Raw genomic sequence first — 17,075 nt, 5'->3', positions numbered from 1 at the left:
GTTTTTCCGTCTCAATCTGTTTTCTCTCCACAAACCTGGAGAAATCTAAACCAAGTCTCCGAATCTCGAAACGCAATCCATGGATGCTTGCACTGGCTAGTAGACAAGTGCAGCTTTAATAAAATCAGACACCTTTCGCCCTCTCAACACGCACGTCTTACGGTACATAGTCATGCTTGGGCTCACCGCACGCGACACCAACATGTCATCAATCTCTGGGTCCCGGGCCCGTCGGAAGGGCGTGTGTGTCACCATAGGGCGGAGATGTCGCAACACACGAACAATCGCTCCTAAAAGGTCAATGTGCAAGATAATCTTGCCTTAGCGGACGGTTGGGTGGCTTGTTTAGCCTTTTGCAATCGCAGCTTGGCGTTAAGATTGAGAGCGATAGACGATTGAGATGCTCTAGATGCGGTGAGAATCGCATCTACATCCCAGTACGAGCATCGCGTGGTCCACTAGTATTGCACAAGATATATTCACTCAATGTTCCACAGACGGCTCGTCCCGTCAACGGTTATCTTCTACTGGTACACCCCACAAATAATGATTGAAGTACCACAGAAAACAACAGGAACCCTTGTATTCATTAATTCTGTACTATAGTTTAGTCAACAGACGTAAGACATGATCTTACATATGTTCCTCACCTCTACAGAGATTTGCAGTTTTTTAGGCATGTAGTTTGCTCACCGTCTGCTCTTGCACCCTTTTGGCGTCCTTCCATGATACGCATGTTTAATCTCATGGAAACTGCCACCAAAGAAAAAACAAATGTATCTCAAAGACAACAAAACCAAAGCCGGTGCCATCTTCAACCGGAGTACATGAAATTCGTAAAACCAGAGTTCAGGACACATATCCCCGTACGGAGCAGGATATGCATGTACAAGCATCGTTATAGGGCTCCTCTACCAAACTCCTCACACTCGTTGGGCGTACCAATACCAACCTTCGCGACACGTACCCCGCGTCCAGATCCAAAAGTAGAGCTGGCCAAGTCATCTTTGTGATGCAACTTATACTTGCAGTAGATGGGACAAGAATACTAACAACACGAAGTAAGAAGCAAGTGTCGATATGCGATTATGAATGAGCAATACATGGTATCACATCCTAGTCCAACATATATGGTATCTGGAAGAAAGCAGCCTCTAACCACCCAAAACGCCCGCAGAAGCCCCGTCTATAAACTCCAACAAAAAACTCAAATACTCTGCTCCATCTCTGTAATGTAAAGCTTAATATGACTCTCCATCTTGAGATACTCGTCATGAGCAGAATGAACCTCATTCTCAATGTTGTCCTTGAGTTCAGCCATCTTCTTCTCCGTTTGTTCAATGCGTACTCGCCGCCTCTCCATTTCTCGGCCCTTTTCACCTCGCTCCTCGGTCAATTTTGCGTGTGTGTCTCGTAGCTCTTCCATGCGCTTCCGGGCCCGCTCCGCCTCTTCGTCGCCTTTTGTCTTGAGCTTGTCTGTTCGGGCATTGATGTTGCCGAGTTGCTTCTGTAGTAGGCGTTCCTGTCGCTCGACGTCACGAACGTTGTTGCTCCGGTCGGCCAATGCGTCTCGATGCCTCGACGCCTTTGCCAGTTCCTCCTCTTCTCTTGCGAGGTCGGCTTGCACGTCTGTGAGTAGCCGTGTGCACGAAGTAACGTCCGTTGCAACGACAGCGAACGAGTCGGTGGAGGTCTGGAGAGCGCGTGCACGACGATCCATCATGTCGATCTGCGTCTTCTCTCCAGTGAGTCGGTCACTCAAATCTCGTAGTGATTCTTCCAAAGCCGTTGGGCTTTGCTGTGTGTATGGCTTCAGCTTGATCACCTCACGCTGGACGTTCTCCTTGTTCTCCACCCTTTGTTGCAAAAGCTTCTTCAGCCTGTCCTGCTCGGCTTTGGCACGTTCAAGCTTCTCTGCAACTGCCTCTTGGCCCCTCTTTAGTTCCAACAATCTGGTCTTGAGCTCATTGTTGCGCTTCTCCTTCTCCTGCATCAGCCTTTGCGTCGCCGCACGGTTGCGCTCAAGGTCAGCGAGCTGCTGCTCCTTGATTTGCTTGTCGTCATAGAGCTGTTCGATTCGTAGCTTTGTGCGTTCCGCCTTGTTGAAATGTTCGTCGATAATCTCGGTTTGTGACTCGCGGAAGCGGATGAAATTGATCATGTAGGAGAAGATCTTGACGAGGCGACCATGGGTGGGCTTGTAAAGGTCGTTGAATGTGAAGTCATGGATTCCGCACTGGAAGCGTCAGCAATACGCACAGAAGAGAGCGTGTCACAAGGACTCACCTCGCGTAGGAGTTTCCTGAGAATGACGAAGAAGGCCATTAGATCCCTCGTGTCGCTGGTGTAGAGTCTATCCGCATCACCACCACACATATCTTCGGCAGCGGCGCGCATCGCCGGTGCAACAACCTCGCGGGTTGTGTTCATAAGTAATTCAGCTAGCCATTCGAAGACCTTCTGGATGATTTGGGGGTTCGGCTTCTGCAGGTCCGAGACGGTGAATTGGATGCCAATATCCGAGATGCAACCTGCGATTTCGTGGTCGGGCTATGTCGGTTAGTAAAGCATCGAGTCAGGCTTTGTTTCCTCGCATACCAGTGTCATGAAAGCATCGTGCTCGTTTGCCGGCGGTGCCCGCTGATTATGCTGCGTTGTTCGCGCCATGCTCATGCGCCCGTTGTAAGACATGTTGGTGTATGAGTTAATCGCAGTAGGATTGTGGTGTTTGATTTGCAATATGGCGGGGCAGTCTCGTTACTCGTGGGGTGGTGGTGATTCAAGTGGTGCAGGTGGGTAATGTTTGTTGTTGACAGGGTGCAGTGCGTTGGCAAGGCAGGAGCGAGACCGCCCTTTCCCAAAGAGGTATCGCGTAACAACACACCACTCGACCCGGCACATCCGTGCTATACGAGTTACCAAACCTACATAGCCGCTGCTCGCGCTCTTTTTCCATCCTGTGAAAGCGTTCGACATGTGGGACTTCTACCTGTGACCCAATGGAAGTAGCTTGGATGAGAGGAACCTCTCCATACAGTCAACGCAATGTTGTCGACTCGCTGTTGTTAGCCGGGCTATTCTGTAAGCTGCGGCTGCTGGGACTCGGAAGTGATTTCTGGAGATTCCTTTTGCTCATTTGCATCCCGAGCTGACTTTGCCCCAGAGGCACAGCACTGACGGGCTTCCGCACGAGAAACAAATGCACCTTTCCGATGCAGTTGATATTGTTTTGCTGCCGTGGCTGGTGTAAGACGTCTCATGCTTCACTTCTAGTGGGTGTGTCTAGATGAAAGAGATTGTGAAAACACCAGCTCGGTCGCCGTACTCCATCAGGGTCAAACCCCAGAGGTGGCACGGAGTCGTTTCTCGGAACTGGGGACCCAAAGCGTCCCCTGCATCTGCTGTGGTCTAGCATCGACGGGAAGGCAAACCTTGTGCTAAAGATGAAGGCGGCGCACTACAAGTGGATAGACCAGTGCGTGGTTCTGGGCCCAGGGGTGCATTCTGTTCTACCGGTACAAGGCGCGCTTGACTTGTAAGAACCATAGAAGAGGTAGGTTTGGCTTAGTGGTTGAGGGTCGGGCTCTCGATAGTGCTGGATCTGGGCGCACACTAGCATCAGTCCCGCCTTTTCCTCTGACTACAACATGTCGTGTGTGTAGGTAGACATGCAACATGGACCCAAGTCAGACGCAGCTGCGACGTCGGCGACTCGCAGAAACACATGTCCTTGAGGCAGGAGGATGTATTGAGCTTGGAGAGGCACAAGCGAGGAAGCAAAGTTGCTTGTGTACATGGCCCAACAACAATGTTCCTGTGGAGCAAAAGTCAAGTAAGACGCGATAAAACACGACATGGTGCATCTGAAACACTAACACGGCACGCTTGAGTTGTTTCACAACCGTAGGCGGGCTTGGAAGTACGGGCCTAAGTTTTGGTAGCTTTTGGCTTTTGGCTTTTGGGCACCAAGTACACAAAGCGTGTGTGCAGCCGTCTTGCTCGGCTCGGTGGCGGCGATACTGTTGAACAGAGCCTGATAGGAAACTTGACATGACGCATAACACGTGCATTCGGGAGACGCGGGTACCTGAGTGCAGAGTGGAGGACACAAGGTTGCTGGCGATGCCTCACTCGGCTGGGAAGAGTGCAGCGTAGGATTCGACATGGGGCGTGCTGATTAGAGGTGGGGCACCAGCTATCCTCCCACCGACCTGGCTAGTGATTCCGGCCGTTGCCCAGCAGGGCCGACGTGGCTGTCGACGCCCCGCTGGCATTTTTTCGATACTTGCCGCTGGCAATTCGATATTCTGCGCAGGACGCTGCATTGCACTGACCGGCGGCGAGGCCGTTGAATGAGTTGTCGCTACTGCTACTGGCGCATGGCAGTGCCGATGGTTGTTTTTTCTCTCGGGCAATCTTGGTCGAGAAATTTACCTTTGCAGACTGGCGTATGATTGGTAGCAGGCCGGGGGACGTCCAGGGCTGCTCATCACCCTCAGCTGCCGGATGACGGCTGGGCGTCCGGACTAGAGACCCAAAGGCCTTGTCCCCCGGGGAGGGCAGCTTTTGGCGATGGAGGCAAATGGGGCCATGGCAATGCTGCAGGCTTGCTCACCGGCGCATCACCAGTCAGTCTTGCTGCAAGCTGCGTGCACGCCGTCAGCGAGCCGTCGTCAGCCTTGCAGTGTCGAAGAGGTCAGAGGTCAGAGGTCAGAGGTCAGAACTCGGAACTCGGAACTCAGAATCATGAACACAAGTCCCGTGTGTGTCGACGGTCGAGCAGAACGGCAACAAGCAAGGTGCAGCAAAAGCAGATAAAGTGCCGTGTCCGTTGGCCGCGCCCGCGCCCGCGCACCGACAGGGACAAGGTGCGAAACAAAAAGAAGGGTATATTTTTGGCGTCTTCCTCGTCGTGGGGATCGACATGAGCGAGGGTCGAGGCGTGGACTCAGCCTGTTACGAGCGGATAGCGGATCCTCCCTTACATCACACATGCACTTTGCACACACTCTCATCTTGACAGGCCGCCCTTCTCTTTCACTCTCCTTCTTCCAGTCCTGTTCTGCTCCCTTCACGCCCACACGCCCGCGCCCACGCCCACGCCCACAAACAGGCTTCCTTCCAGTTCTACCTTGTCGCCACCACGTGCCATCTGTCGACTTGAGCCTGTCAGCATGCAGCCCAACGGCCGGCGCAGCGACTCGATATCCACATAGCACCGGCTGCACTATCAACCCTCCCACCGTGGACACGCCCCGGCCGCCCTCTCGCGGTCCTACCTGCCGTCCGCGACTGCAACCCCAACTCTATTAATATTGCAGCGCCGCTCTGTCCCCAGCGAAGCTCCATGTGGCTATTTGGGCGGAGACGTAAAAAGGCCGCTAACAAGAACGACGGCGGACCCGCTGCGGTTACAGACAGGACGCGGCCTGTTGCAGACCAAACCCACACGACTCAGAACACAACGGCCCTGCGACGAACACCCAGCCACCGCCAACGCCGCCAAAGAGAGAGTTTGCGCTCCAGGGCCTCGCTGCGCGACGCTGAAAAGGCCCTTCCCCACCTCGCCTTCACCAAGGACGCCTGGCCGCAATCCAGCGTCGAGGACATTACTGCGCTGCCTCGCCTGTACCGCCTCGAATATAGCCCTCACCTGCGTCCAATAGCCCAGGAACACGGCGCCATCCCTTACAACTTCCAATCACGCTCGCACGCGAGCCTGCCCCCGTCAGCAAAGGACCGCGGGAAGCTCCAGCGACCCCAGTCGATGCGCAGGGATCTGACCACTGACTCTTCCCTGGTCCGCCGCAAGTCGAGTAAAAGGCGGAAAGAACATGATCACGTCCGCGAAGAGGAAATCCGCACCATGACACTACCAATGCCACAGAAACGCCCCGCTGCAAGCTCGGGAGGCATGCTACGCAGAGACAGCAAGAAGGTCAAGGGCGCCCTGAACCACCGCTTCGAGCGTCCCACGTCCAATGTCTCCCTCCCCCTCGCCGACTCCATCCATTCCTCCATGTCAGGGAGCTCCGAAAACCGCGAGTTCAGGGTGAGTGCACTCGACATGTTCTCACCCCGACCGACTATCCGCATATCTGTCGGATCAAACTACCATGCCGGCGACCGCATGTCGCCCAACACGTACAGCGAGAAGTCGACCATGCGGCGACGGCCCATCAGCAGCGAAGACGAGCGAGCGAGCAAGCGAACGAGCCGGATCGATGACCTTGCCGACGACCTCGATGCCGGAGCACTACGCGATATCCTCGAACGAGACAAGAGGCGGAGGGAGAAGAAGGCCAAGGCCGACCAGGAGCGGCTGCGACGACGACTTGAACGACGTGCTGAAAAGCAAAATGCTGCAGAAGCTAGAGGCACCCCCGGTACTCCCCGCAAGGAGGGTACGGGCATTGTTGGCTTGGGCATTGACAAGGACGCATCTATGTCCATGGAGGATGTTCGTCCATCGACGCCGCAGCGTTCGCAGCGGCTGGACATGCCCGTCACGCCTCGTACGAACGACAACAACCAACTGCCCACCCCATTGGACAGCCCTGTTGATGAGCCAGTTGTATCCGATGCTCGGGCTATCCGCTACTCGCGAGGCAGCGTCTCGGCCCAAGTACACACTCGCGAGCCATCCAATGCCTCCATTCTCCCGGAGCTCATCTCCAAACAAGTTGCACATGACACACCTGTCGGATCTATCGAACAAGCACATGATCCCACTAGAAGTGGCTCGCTGCATCCTGTGGATACTGCCGACACCTTTGCCACTTCCAAGCAGGGCTCCTCGACCCGCAGACGCAGCTCAGAGGGCAAGCGCATGGGCGTGTTTGCGTCACTTTTCCGAAGGGGAAAGCGCGACCAGGCACCCGCGCCATCAGAACACTCCTTCTCAAACACTTCGCGAGAGTCCATGTCTCGCCAGCCACTTCCAGCTCATCTGGTAGGCAACGTCCCTGCCAGCAAACCGATCCAGATCCAAAGGCCTTCCAGCGTACCTCGACGAACAATGTCAAAGTTCCGGGAAGATCTCCCAGAGTTCCCTCTGTCTCCTCCGGATTCACGCGTGCAATCGCCAGAAGCCCAGCCGAGAAGCGCCATCGCTGCTCGCCGACTCAGGGAACAGCCGTCGGATCTCCGCCTGGGTTCCCTTTCTGGAGATCGGTCTGATTCTCCTGTCAGCCCGGGCGCACCCGTCAACGCCATGTCACGCTCGCTTGCTTCCGTCGACTCGGAAGCCTCTTGGCTTTCTGGAAGACCCCCGAAGCGATCGCAAATGCGCTCCAGCTTGACATCTTCGGTTCAGCGAACCGACGACTTCAATGCTTCATACGAGGAGCTTGGAATGGCCGACGACGAATACTTCAACAAACTGACAAACCGGCCAGACCAACGGGGCCGATCTCCCTACGGCAGTGACGACCGCGGTCGAAAAGCTTCTAGCACATTGATGAGGCTCGACACTGCTGCTGAATCCGATGAGGAGAGGGATCCTGCAGCTGTAGACACACCATCCAACGGAGAGCAGTATGTGAAGAGCAGCGTCGGTCGCCAGCCTACAATTATCCACCGACGACCCCGCATCAAGTCTGCTGAAGGTCTACTCAGCATGTTCACCGATGAACTCGATCGCTCTTCAAAGGTTGTCGACATCGAATCAGAGTCACCCACGTCCCCAACATCCGACACGGATCCCGGCATGTTGCAGCGTGCCAAAAGCGTCGATCTTGGAAAGGGCCACGTCAGGCACCTCAGCGCTGGTTCCGCGAGGCTCTTGGACATCCAGAAGCGCACCAGCTCACCCGTGCAAGGTGGCTCAAACAACAAATTCTGATTAGGAGTAAGGCATCGATCCGTGAAAGACTGATTGGTTCCAGGAATACGCATGCATGCCAGACCGCGCCACTCATTTTGTTTTCCTTTGTACCCAGTCGCTCATTCCACATTTCCTTGCACAACTCTTGTCCAACTCTAGTCACTCATTCATATTTCCTTACCTGTCTCTTGTGTTTTCTGGCTGGCAGCATGCGGTTCCTGGACCGATCGACCCCACGGATGGAGTTATATACCCTATCGGACTCACAGGCGGATTTCGAAGCATAGCATGGCGTTGATATTGATTATGGGATTACTTTCGGTGTGATACCACAAGCTGCTGGTGCGGCTTTTGCGATACCCTCTTTCTGGAGTGCGAATCTGGTTTGAATGTTTTGATTATTGGCAGCATATAGATTGGCCAGGCCCCGTAGGCCTGGTCCTTGGGCTTGCCACATTGTATTGTACTTTTATCTGGAACCAAAAAATGGGGGGATCTGGCTAATACTAGGGGCCGGCCTCGAGAGGACGCTACGTCCGGGATTCTATTCTTGGAGATTGTAATTTGAAATCAGCTGCATGGAAAGCTTTGTACAATATTTGTTCCACCTCCAGCATGCTCGTGGTGATGGTACAACAGATGGATGTAATGGACCAAATGGTATTTGCGGAAAGTGCGTTATGCTGTTACACTGTATTCTTAGACTTGCGAGGTTGATGGCGGCCTCAGGTGTCTTGCCCGATTCATGCAAGAGTGTTTGAGTTGTTGCTGCCATGACTAACACGGAAGGCATGACCCTTGGTGGGGCAATCGGGCGGTCGGCCAAGCACGTCATTCACTGCAAGCCCCTCCTTCAGCCGACGGCCTGATGTGTACAGTAATCCGCCGCTATCACCGCGTATAACGCCAGACCTCAGGAAACTCGCAGAAGCCCCTCTTTCAAACCATCCCAAATATCCTCAATTCCCTACATTGTAAGTGGCTCTTCTCTGTCCCTGTTTGCTGCCTAATCATGCTGCTCGGCATGATTACTCTTGGATCGGCATAGGCACTGTGACGAGTTTGCCGGTAAATACGCGCGCATCAGCGTCGTTATCGGCAATGGCGTGTGCGACCAGTCCGTTCCATCAGCCCGAGTCTTTGAAATCGTTTCTCACTGCTATCTCACTTCATCTACATATACCATGTTTGCGCCGTCATCTTTTAGGACTGTCAGAACACTGCTTACATCTGCGCGCCTGCAAACAGCTTCCATTAACCCCACCTCGACCGCAAACCTCTACCGACCACTTTTTACCCAAAGGTTCTTTACCAACACCGCCAAAATGAGCGAAGAAAAGAAGGGCGTACACAACCTCCAGAGGTGAGTCTGCTCCCCGGCCCGTCTCGTCTGACGTGCACGACGTCATATCTGTTGGACGTTGGCTGACGCGCAAATTATAGCAAGGCGGATTTCGACGCAGCGATGGCCGACCACGACACACTCATGGTCCTCGACTGCTTCGCGACATGGTGCGGCCCTTGTAAAGTGATCGCTCCCCAGGTCGTCAAGTAAGTGGTTGCAACAATATACCGAGAAGCAAAAAAAGACGGGAGGTTTTGACATTTTCCTAGGTTCTCCGAGGCCTACCCCAACGCGCGCTTCTACAAGATCGACGTCGACGAAGTCCCCGATGTCGCGCAGGAGCTCGGCATCCGCGCCATGCCTACATTCCTGTTCTTCAAGGGCGGTGACAAGGTCGCCGAGGTTGTGGGAGCCAACCCCAAGGCACTCGAGGCCGCTATCCAGAGCAACATCGCATAGAACGCAGCAGTCCCTAAACCGCCTCGCAAACTTCGTCGCTTTCGCTCAAAGGAGTGAGCCCATGTATTGATGGATCGACATTGTTTGTCTTGGAGGAAGATGATGGACAGTTGTTGGGAAACGGGGTATTACTATAAAGTCCTCTGAATACCAACCTCTACAATTGCGCTCTGCTTCTTGATCTCAGTTCCTCTTGTTTGATGTTTATTCGTCTTCCGCAGAAGTTTCTAACTATAACTAGCCTTGATGATGTAACAGGGCTCATTATTTGGTTTAATTCATGACTGGCGGCATTACTATAGTGACACAAGGCACCATGCGCTTTGGGTGGAGTCACGGCGAGAATGTGCTACATGATCAAGGAAGACGCGCGGGAATGAATAAATTGGTTATGTTGGTTGCTAGGTTTATGTGTGTTCGGAGATCTACGTAGGTAACTAATAGAGACTTACCTAGGTCGCTATAATTTATCTGGTTACATAAAACAAGATTAGATAAATTATAGTGTTAGCTTTACTGTAAAGTATCTCTTAGTTATAGGATTAGAAGGCGGGGCTGTGCAATTGCAACTGTGACGCACAGAACTCAGATATGTAACTACCCCGCTCATATCAAAATCAGACCGTCTGACTGGCTACTTCATGATGGAAAGTAGCGAATGTTATATGAGTGCTTGCAAGCAATCGCGCCCATTAGCTACGCGAATTACGGTAGCTGCGCTTGATGATCTTGATCTTGATCTTGGGGCTTTGTCATCTCCTATCTTTAGCCCGACTTTTCTTCCTCTTGTCACTCACAACACTGACATCAAAGTCAACCATTCGAGCTTTTTACTAGGTACTAACAGATTCACTGGAATTTCACCTATTTTACAATGGAAACTTCAACGAACGACGTCACTAGATATGAAAGAGTTGAGGGAGCTGGCGACATCTGTCAATACTGCTTCGAGACCTGGAACACGATCTTTGACAGGGAGCCCTCTACTAGATATCGTATCGCCATTGCAAAAACACCGGACTGCAAGATCTGTCGGTTTCTGGCCAATGTTACATCAAGATGTCGTATTTACGACAAAGATATGGATCTAAAATGCTTCGGTGGCACGGAAACTACCAGGACTATATAGCCCGACAGTAGAAATATATACATTGACAGACACTCGCCCATATTGGTAGCCGTCAATACACTTAGTGAGAAAGGCAGGTCAAGACTCAAGCATCTAACGAGGGAGAAGCTGGATATCGCTCTCTATCGAGAATATATCCACGAATGCGAAAATCAGCACGTCGATTGCTGTAGACCCGCCCAAGCTCACCTGAGTGACGTTAGGGTCATCGATTGCGACAAGTGCAGGATCGTTTAGATGCCATCGAACTGCCGATTTGTAGCACTTTCATACGTCTGGGGATCAGAACAGAGCTCCCTGCGATTGGAAGATGCACCTGCAACCATTAAAGACAGTATCACTGTCACGTTGGCCTTAGGCTATGACTATCTCTGGGTTGACCGCTCCGTACGTTTGTAGATATCTAGAAGTTCTGGCTCTTGTCTGACTACCACAGTGTATTAATCAGTCCGATTCCCGAGATCAAAATTCACAGATACGCCAAATGAGCGACATATACGGCGCGGCACAGTTGACAATCATTGCAGCAGCAGGTGAAGACCCCTCGTACGGTTTACCAGGAGTGGGCATACGTCCCACGCCGCAGATATATCATTTCGAGAACATAAACCAGATCTATCTCGTAACCCAGCCTGAAATCGGACCATCAGCACCATCGATAGAAGCATCTACATCACGCTGGCACTCGCGCGCCTGGACGTTCCAAGAATGCTTCTCCTCTAGAAGAAGACTGTTCTTCACAGATACGGCAGTCTTCTTCATATGTAACTCGGGGGTCGGGCGCGAATTGATAGATCCTATCTGGAATGTACGCGGTGCTCTTTAAGACAGTCTTCCTAAAGAAATCTCACATGACCACAATCGACACAGATTCGGGCTGCCTAGTCCCTACAGCTCCATAGGTAAACTCAACAAGTCCCTCGCAAAAGCAAGCGAATTGGAGGATCGTCTCAAAGCTTACACTTCCCGGCAACTCTCATACGATTCAGATGCCCTCAACGCGATCCTGAGTACCTTGGAGTCATACGAAAGTTCTGAGAGCCCAGTTTACCACATTCGGGCTATACCAGTCTTTAATGCAATATCGTCGCGCTTTAAAAACCAAGGTTGTTCATTCTCTATTGCGCTGAACTTTTACCACACTCTACCGTGTCGTCGTCGCCATGAATTCCCTAGCTGGTCCGTGCTAGGTTGGCAAGGTGAAGCGAAATGGCTGTCTAACCCATTAGAGCTTGATTATCGCAAATTGTCGTTATCCAAGAGTACCAAAAATCCAGATGATATGGATCTGGTCTCCGTACTGATAGAGAACTCTTCCACCACGGTCACGGAACAGCCGCGATATATTCAGTGGAAGGGTCCTGTAATATCAGCATCAGTGTTCAGAATCACGACGCCATTTTGGAGAAGACTTCAAATGAACAAGGGCGTCGCAGCAAGTTGTTCGATACAGCAAGAAGAGGAATGTATTGCACTGGCTTACAACGACACCCAAGATCTCTTGCTTCTCACTTCCTGGTCCAAGGTACCCTTCAGCGGAGCCTCGCTCCTCTGTATGATTACAGATGCATATAGAACGCATTTAACAATATTTCCCAATGCTGCATTTCATTGCCAAGAGGAAGCAGTATTCGGCCACGAGCTGCTTATACTAGAAGAGACGGACGGTATTTACCAGCGCATTGGGCATTGTCGATCCGATCTTTCAGATTCCTTTCTTCGGCACCGAGAGACAGGCTAAGTTGGACAAGGCTTATCCTCAAGGCCTGATTCCGTAGAGTATTTCGAAGAGTATTGGTTTTCCCGACCTAGAGAGACGGGCGAGATTAGACAAGCGTTGCGCCCAAGGCGTGACTACAAAAATTTATTAGAGCGCTGCAAAGAGACAAGAACGATACTTATCGGATGAGGAGACAGTACTGATAGGTACATAATGTCCTTGATAAGAGGAGTTTTCAACGTCGGCATGGCAGCACCGAGAAATGGAATAGAAAGTTGGGATCACTCCTGGATACGATCCTTACATTCATCCAAAAAACAGTTGTGACGAATGTACAAAAGTAGAACATAAACGGAAAACACACACAAAATACCTATGGAATACAAGAGGAGCAAAGAGATTACATTTAGTCTCAAGAAGCTCTCAAAAAACACCCGTCCTATCTCAACCCCCTTACTACCTCCTACTCCTTATACTTCTGATCCAAAAACCCCGCCAAAACCTCCACCTTCCCATCCCCCCTCTCCCCCCACCTCTTGGCCGCAATCTCCGGGTTCAACTGCAACGTCTGCTTCGCCCTAACCCACTCCTCCATCGTAACCACCTTCTCGAACCTCGGCCTCACCCCCGCCCTCTCCAGCACCGCAGACTGCGTAATCGGCAGCAACTTTGTATCATTATGCGGCCTAGCAAAATACAGCAAACCAGTACGTTCGTACTCCCTCTGGTCCCGCGGCGGCGCTACAACACGATGGACCGAAGATTTCAACCACCCGCCCGTGAGATGCGATATCGTGTCTGCGAGATTCACAGTTATGGTACCCGGTTGTGCGCGCACCCACGTCCAGTTTCCGTCTTCACCGAGGATTTGGAGTCCTGCGACGGGTTGCCGGAAGAGGAGAGTTACGGTGCCGAGATCGGTGTGGCCGTCTGTGGCACCGTATTTCGAGGCTGCCCATTCTTCTTCTGTGCGGGCGTGGTAGATCATGTAGCGGAAGTGGTCTTCGGATTTCTTGTCGTAGGTGTGCTGTTTGACCAGGTATTCCTCGTCTGGCAGTTGCAACACGATGGCGAAGAGGCGGAGAAGGGGTATCACAATGTTTGAGTGGAGGACACGTTGGAAGGACTCGATTTCTGATATGTGGGCCTGCAGGAGAGGCGGTTGAGTATATTTTCCCGCAAAGTCCGGGGTGAATTTTGGTATGTTGTAGATTTCTATGTTGTCTTTTACGTTTGCTCGCAGGGAGCGGCCGGGACGTCGCCATCCGTTGTAGTCGGCTTCTGCGTAGTTGCATTCGTATTTTTCTTTTTCGGACGTGGGGAGCTGGAAGAAGTGTTTTGCTAGGGTGAATTGGCGGTCTACTTGCTCCTGGGTGAGGCCGTAGTTCTTCACGTAGAACTGGGGATGTGTTAGGGAACATTAGGTGAGCATGGGTTTGTGGAACGTACGAAGCCGACATGATGGACGGCGTGCTCGAGCTGCTTGGCTAGTCTCTCCTTGCCGCCTGGACGGTCATAGTCTTCTAGATCAAGCGTGACGAGTTCAGACCATGGAAGATCTTCTTTGGTCTCGGGCGGGTGGGAATAGGGTTCGAGCTTGGAGAAGTCATACTGTGAGAGATGTTCTTTGACATCATCTTTCACTGAAAGCTTGGCTGTGGCCTCTTCGATGGTAGTCGAAGACATGGTGTATGATACAAGGTGTATGATACAAGGTGTACAAAATGTAGTTGGATGTTGTGAAATTGAATATGAAGTCCTCGACGAGGCTGCTCTTGTACTAAATAGTCTTGTTTCAGCGTTATTCTCGTGCTGAATGTTTGTTAATCGCGATAGCCATATTGTTGAAAGTGGAGTTCGATGCCATCAGACGACCCCTCAATGTCGCAATCCCATCCTCGGTTGATCGCATTTGTCATGATATGCGAACATCAACAATAACATGCGCTCGATTGGCATGCCAGAACGCGAAGGATGTATCAGATATCATGTATGCGCAGGGAATATGTGGAGTCGGTACATGAATGAAGCATTTTACTCCATACTCGGGCGGTTGTCTATCCCCGCTAGCGCTTTGAGCCAGCCGTTATCAGATGTCGCAATGATCTCCTTGTATCGCGAATGCTGTATCAAATGACCAAAAAGGACAATTGCTGGTCAGATTGAATCGCCATGCTGGCCCTTGTCGAATCAACGCATGCTCACTTATCGTAGTATAAGGGAGAAGAATTCTGAGGTCAAGGCTGTCGTGGTCTGCCGTTACCCATTCTGGGTGTAGTGCATGTTTATCTCAAAGCACCACCAGTGTCTCCTCGATACGATACACGCGAGGATACCGAAGTTAACCCGCCGCGTCGTGCAGGATTCTCATAGACATACAATTTTCCGATGACGGAAGAAGACGCGATGATCGCGCAATGCTGTGTGGAGTGATCTGAGCCGCATATCCTGTAGTCTAGAGCTGTAAGATGCCATGTAAAAGGTCGTATATACAGTTGAATCGATATACTGCACCATTTCGAAACCTTCCTCGCAGCAATTTGAGGGAACAAGGCAGTCGACGATACCATGACGACCATAGCCGCAAAAGCTGGGCCTCAAGTGGATGCCCGAGGTGTCAATTCGTCAGGTATCTCATCTTCTCTTGACTCAACCGGTACGAAGCCATGGGAGAAGCCAGGCTTACTAGGGAAGACACGGAGAACCCTCCGCACTATTCAGCGGTACATCTGGGACGATCCAGACAAACCCAAAGAAGAAAAATGGTTCCTACTCAAACTCGACATTTTCCTCCTGACATCTGCCTGTCTGGGATATTTCAGTAAAAATCTGGACCAAACTAACATCCAGAATGCCTACGTATCCGGAGTAAGTTCTACTGATTGGGGGCGGTTGCAGTTGACTTCGATATTGACTGAATATAGATGAAGGAGTCACTGAACATGCACGGCAGTGAACTTACATATGCTGGCAATTGCTTCACTGCAGGCTACGTCGTTGGGCAGCTACCTGCAGTCATGCTTGCCACTCGCGTCCGACCGTCGATTCTTATCCCGACATTGGAGATTCTTTGGTCCGCGTTGACATTCTGCTCTGCTTCAGTCACAAATGTTTCTCAGCTATACGCAATTCGATTCCTAATCGGACTCTTTGAAAGCGGGTATTTCCCCGTCATGATTGTAAGTTGGAACCCCCGCATGACCTGTTATGAACACTTTGACTGAAGATCCCAGTATCTTGTATCGAGTTGGTACACCAGAGAAGAACGTGGGAAGCGGACCTCCCTCTTCTACTGTACTGCAGCGCTCGCGGGCATGTTCAGTGGTTATCTTCAAGCTGGCGCATATAAAGGTCTTGATGGTGTTCATGGTCGGCAAGGCTGGCAGTGGCTGTACATCATCTGTGGTGTCATATCCCTCCCAACGGCATTTATCGGCTATTTCTTCATCCCCGACTTCCCGGAGACGACACGCGCCTTCTACATTACGAAAGAAGAAGCAGAGCGACAATGTCAGCGCCTGATAGCTGAAGGACAAAAGCCACTAGGCCATAACCCATGGACGCGCAAGAAGCTGTTGGGCGTAATGAAGCAATGGCAGTTCTGGGTCCTTCCGTTTGGATACTTCCTTGTGCAAGCTAGTTTCCCAAGCCAACAGCCTGTCATGGCTCTCTGGCTCAAGGCTGAAGGTCATACTGTCTACGAAAGAAACGTCTGGCCAACAGGTCAAGTCGCTATCGGCGTTGTCGTTCAGATCTTAGCGGGCATGCTCTCAGATTCGCCATTACTCAAAGGACGTCGTTGGCCTGCCATTGTTGTCATGCAAGCCGGGACACTCTTCTCGGTCATCATCTTGGCCGTTTGGAACGTAACAGACCGGCTGAAGTATGTCGCATACTATTTCTTGTATTTCGCCGCTGGCATTCCAGGACCGTGGTTCGTCTGGTATGCAGATCTTATACCACACGATCACGAGTTCCGCGGGTTCGCCATCGCCTTGTCCAACATGTTCAGCTACATCATGCAGATCTGGTACCAGTCAGCCGTATGGAAGACTATCGATGCGCCGCGCTTCCACGCTGGGTTTATCGCTGCTTCGGTAGTCGGAGGAGCGATGATAGCGTTGTGCTTGATACTCCGCTTGGTGCAGCAAAAAGACGAAAAATGGAGAGCGCGAGAGAAAGAGACTTTGCCAGATGTGGAAACGCCAGGCGCATCAAATACGAGTTCAGATAGTATCGTATCTACGGACGAGGCGACAAAGGATATAGGGAACCGGAAATAGTGTCAACCGATAATACTTCCAAGGCGCCAGTGGCACACCTATTTATGGAGGATGCACCTATCTTTAGCTTCTTAGCGTTATCATGCAAAACACGAAATATCCATCTTCTGGCTCCTACCCCATACTGGGAATTGGGTGTCATTATAATCGTCTACTATCACCTGGTCTCGTTTAGGAGCGGTGGCTTTGTCTAGCTTGCTGTTCCCGTTGGAGTTGACCATGCCACGCGACCCCTGCTCGGGAGGCTCTGCTCACATGATGGCAAAACGGCTGCAGACAAACATCCAACCGTTGGATGGATTTCTTTCGCTCTT

General features: G+C 51.7%; 6 protein-coding genes across 6 annotated transcripts; 4 read left to right on the top strand and 2 right to left on the bottom strand.

Moving 5' to 3' along the window:
• Window positions 1-1,207: 1,207 nt before the first annotated feature.
• On the bottom strand, window positions 1,208-2,691 carry PtrM4_036800 (kinetochore protein nuf2; the record flags this gene model as incomplete). The annotated part of the gene is made up of 3 exons (XM_001939471.1): window positions 1,208-2,236; window positions 2,287-2,550; window positions 2,599-2,691. The coding sequence occupies 3 exons, from the start codon at window positions 2,689-2,691 to the stop codon at window positions 1,208-1,210; spliced, it is 1,386 nt and encodes a 461-aa protein (XP_001939506.1).
• A 2,656-nt stretch (window positions 2,692-5,347) lies between these two features.
• Window positions 5,348-7,843, top strand: PtrM4_036790 (uncharacterized protein; the record flags this gene model as incomplete). Its single annotated transcript, XM_066104173.1, has 2 exons — window positions 5,348-6,052; window positions 6,284-7,843. 2 exons carry the CDS (start codon window positions 5,348-5,350, stop codon window positions 7,841-7,843), a joined length of 2,265 nt encoding a protein of 754 aa, XP_065966375.1.
• Window positions 7,844-9,150: 1,307 nt separating this feature from the next.
• Window positions 9,151-9,629, top strand: PtrM4_036780 (thioredoxin; the record flags this gene model as incomplete). Its single annotated transcript, XM_001939469.2, has 3 exons — window positions 9,151-9,188; window positions 9,269-9,376; window positions 9,440-9,629. The coding sequence occupies 3 exons, from the start codon at window positions 9,151-9,153 to the stop codon at window positions 9,627-9,629; spliced, it is 336 nt and encodes a 111-aa protein (XP_001939504.1).
• Window positions 9,630-10,995: 1,366 nt separating this feature from the next.
• Window positions 10,996-11,584, top strand: PtrM4_036770 (HET domain containing protein; the record flags this gene model as incomplete). Its single annotated transcript, XM_066104172.1, has 2 exons — window positions 10,996-11,145; window positions 11,195-11,584. 2 exons carry the CDS (start codon window positions 10,996-10,998, stop codon window positions 11,582-11,584), a joined length of 540 nt encoding a protein of 179 aa, XP_065966374.1.
• A 1,357-nt stretch (window positions 11,585-12,941) lies between these two features.
• PtrM4_036760 (DIOX-N multi-domain protein) lies at window positions 12,942-14,164 on the bottom strand (the record flags this gene model as incomplete). The annotated part of the gene is made up of 2 exons (XM_066104171.1): window positions 12,942-13,877; window positions 13,928-14,164. The coding sequence occupies 2 exons, from the start codon at window positions 14,162-14,164 to the stop codon at window positions 12,942-12,944; spliced, it is 1,173 nt and encodes a 390-aa protein (XP_065966373.1).
• An 882-nt stretch (window positions 14,165-15,046) lies between these two features.
• Window positions 15,047-16,761, top strand: PtrM4_036750 (UhpC, Sugar phosphate permease; the record flags this gene model as incomplete). Its single annotated transcript, XM_001939466.1, has 3 exons — window positions 15,047-15,346; window positions 15,403-15,657; window positions 15,712-16,761. The coding sequence occupies 3 exons, from the start codon at window positions 15,047-15,049 to the stop codon at window positions 16,759-16,761; spliced, it is 1,605 nt and encodes a 534-aa protein (XP_001939501.1).
• Window positions 16,762-17,075: the final 314 nt, after the last annotated feature.

The sequence above is a fragment of the Pyrenophora tritici-repentis genome, chromosome 1 (assembly GCF_003171515.1).
Source record: "Pyrenophora tritici-repentis strain M4 chromosome 1, whole genome shotgun sequence".
NCBI lineage: Eukaryota > Fungi > Ascomycota > Dothideomycetes > Pleosporales > Pleosporaceae > Pyrenophora > Pyrenophora tritici-repentis.
Note: the sequence above shows the minus strand (reverse complement) of the source record. Positions and strands in the feature narration are given on the sequence as shown.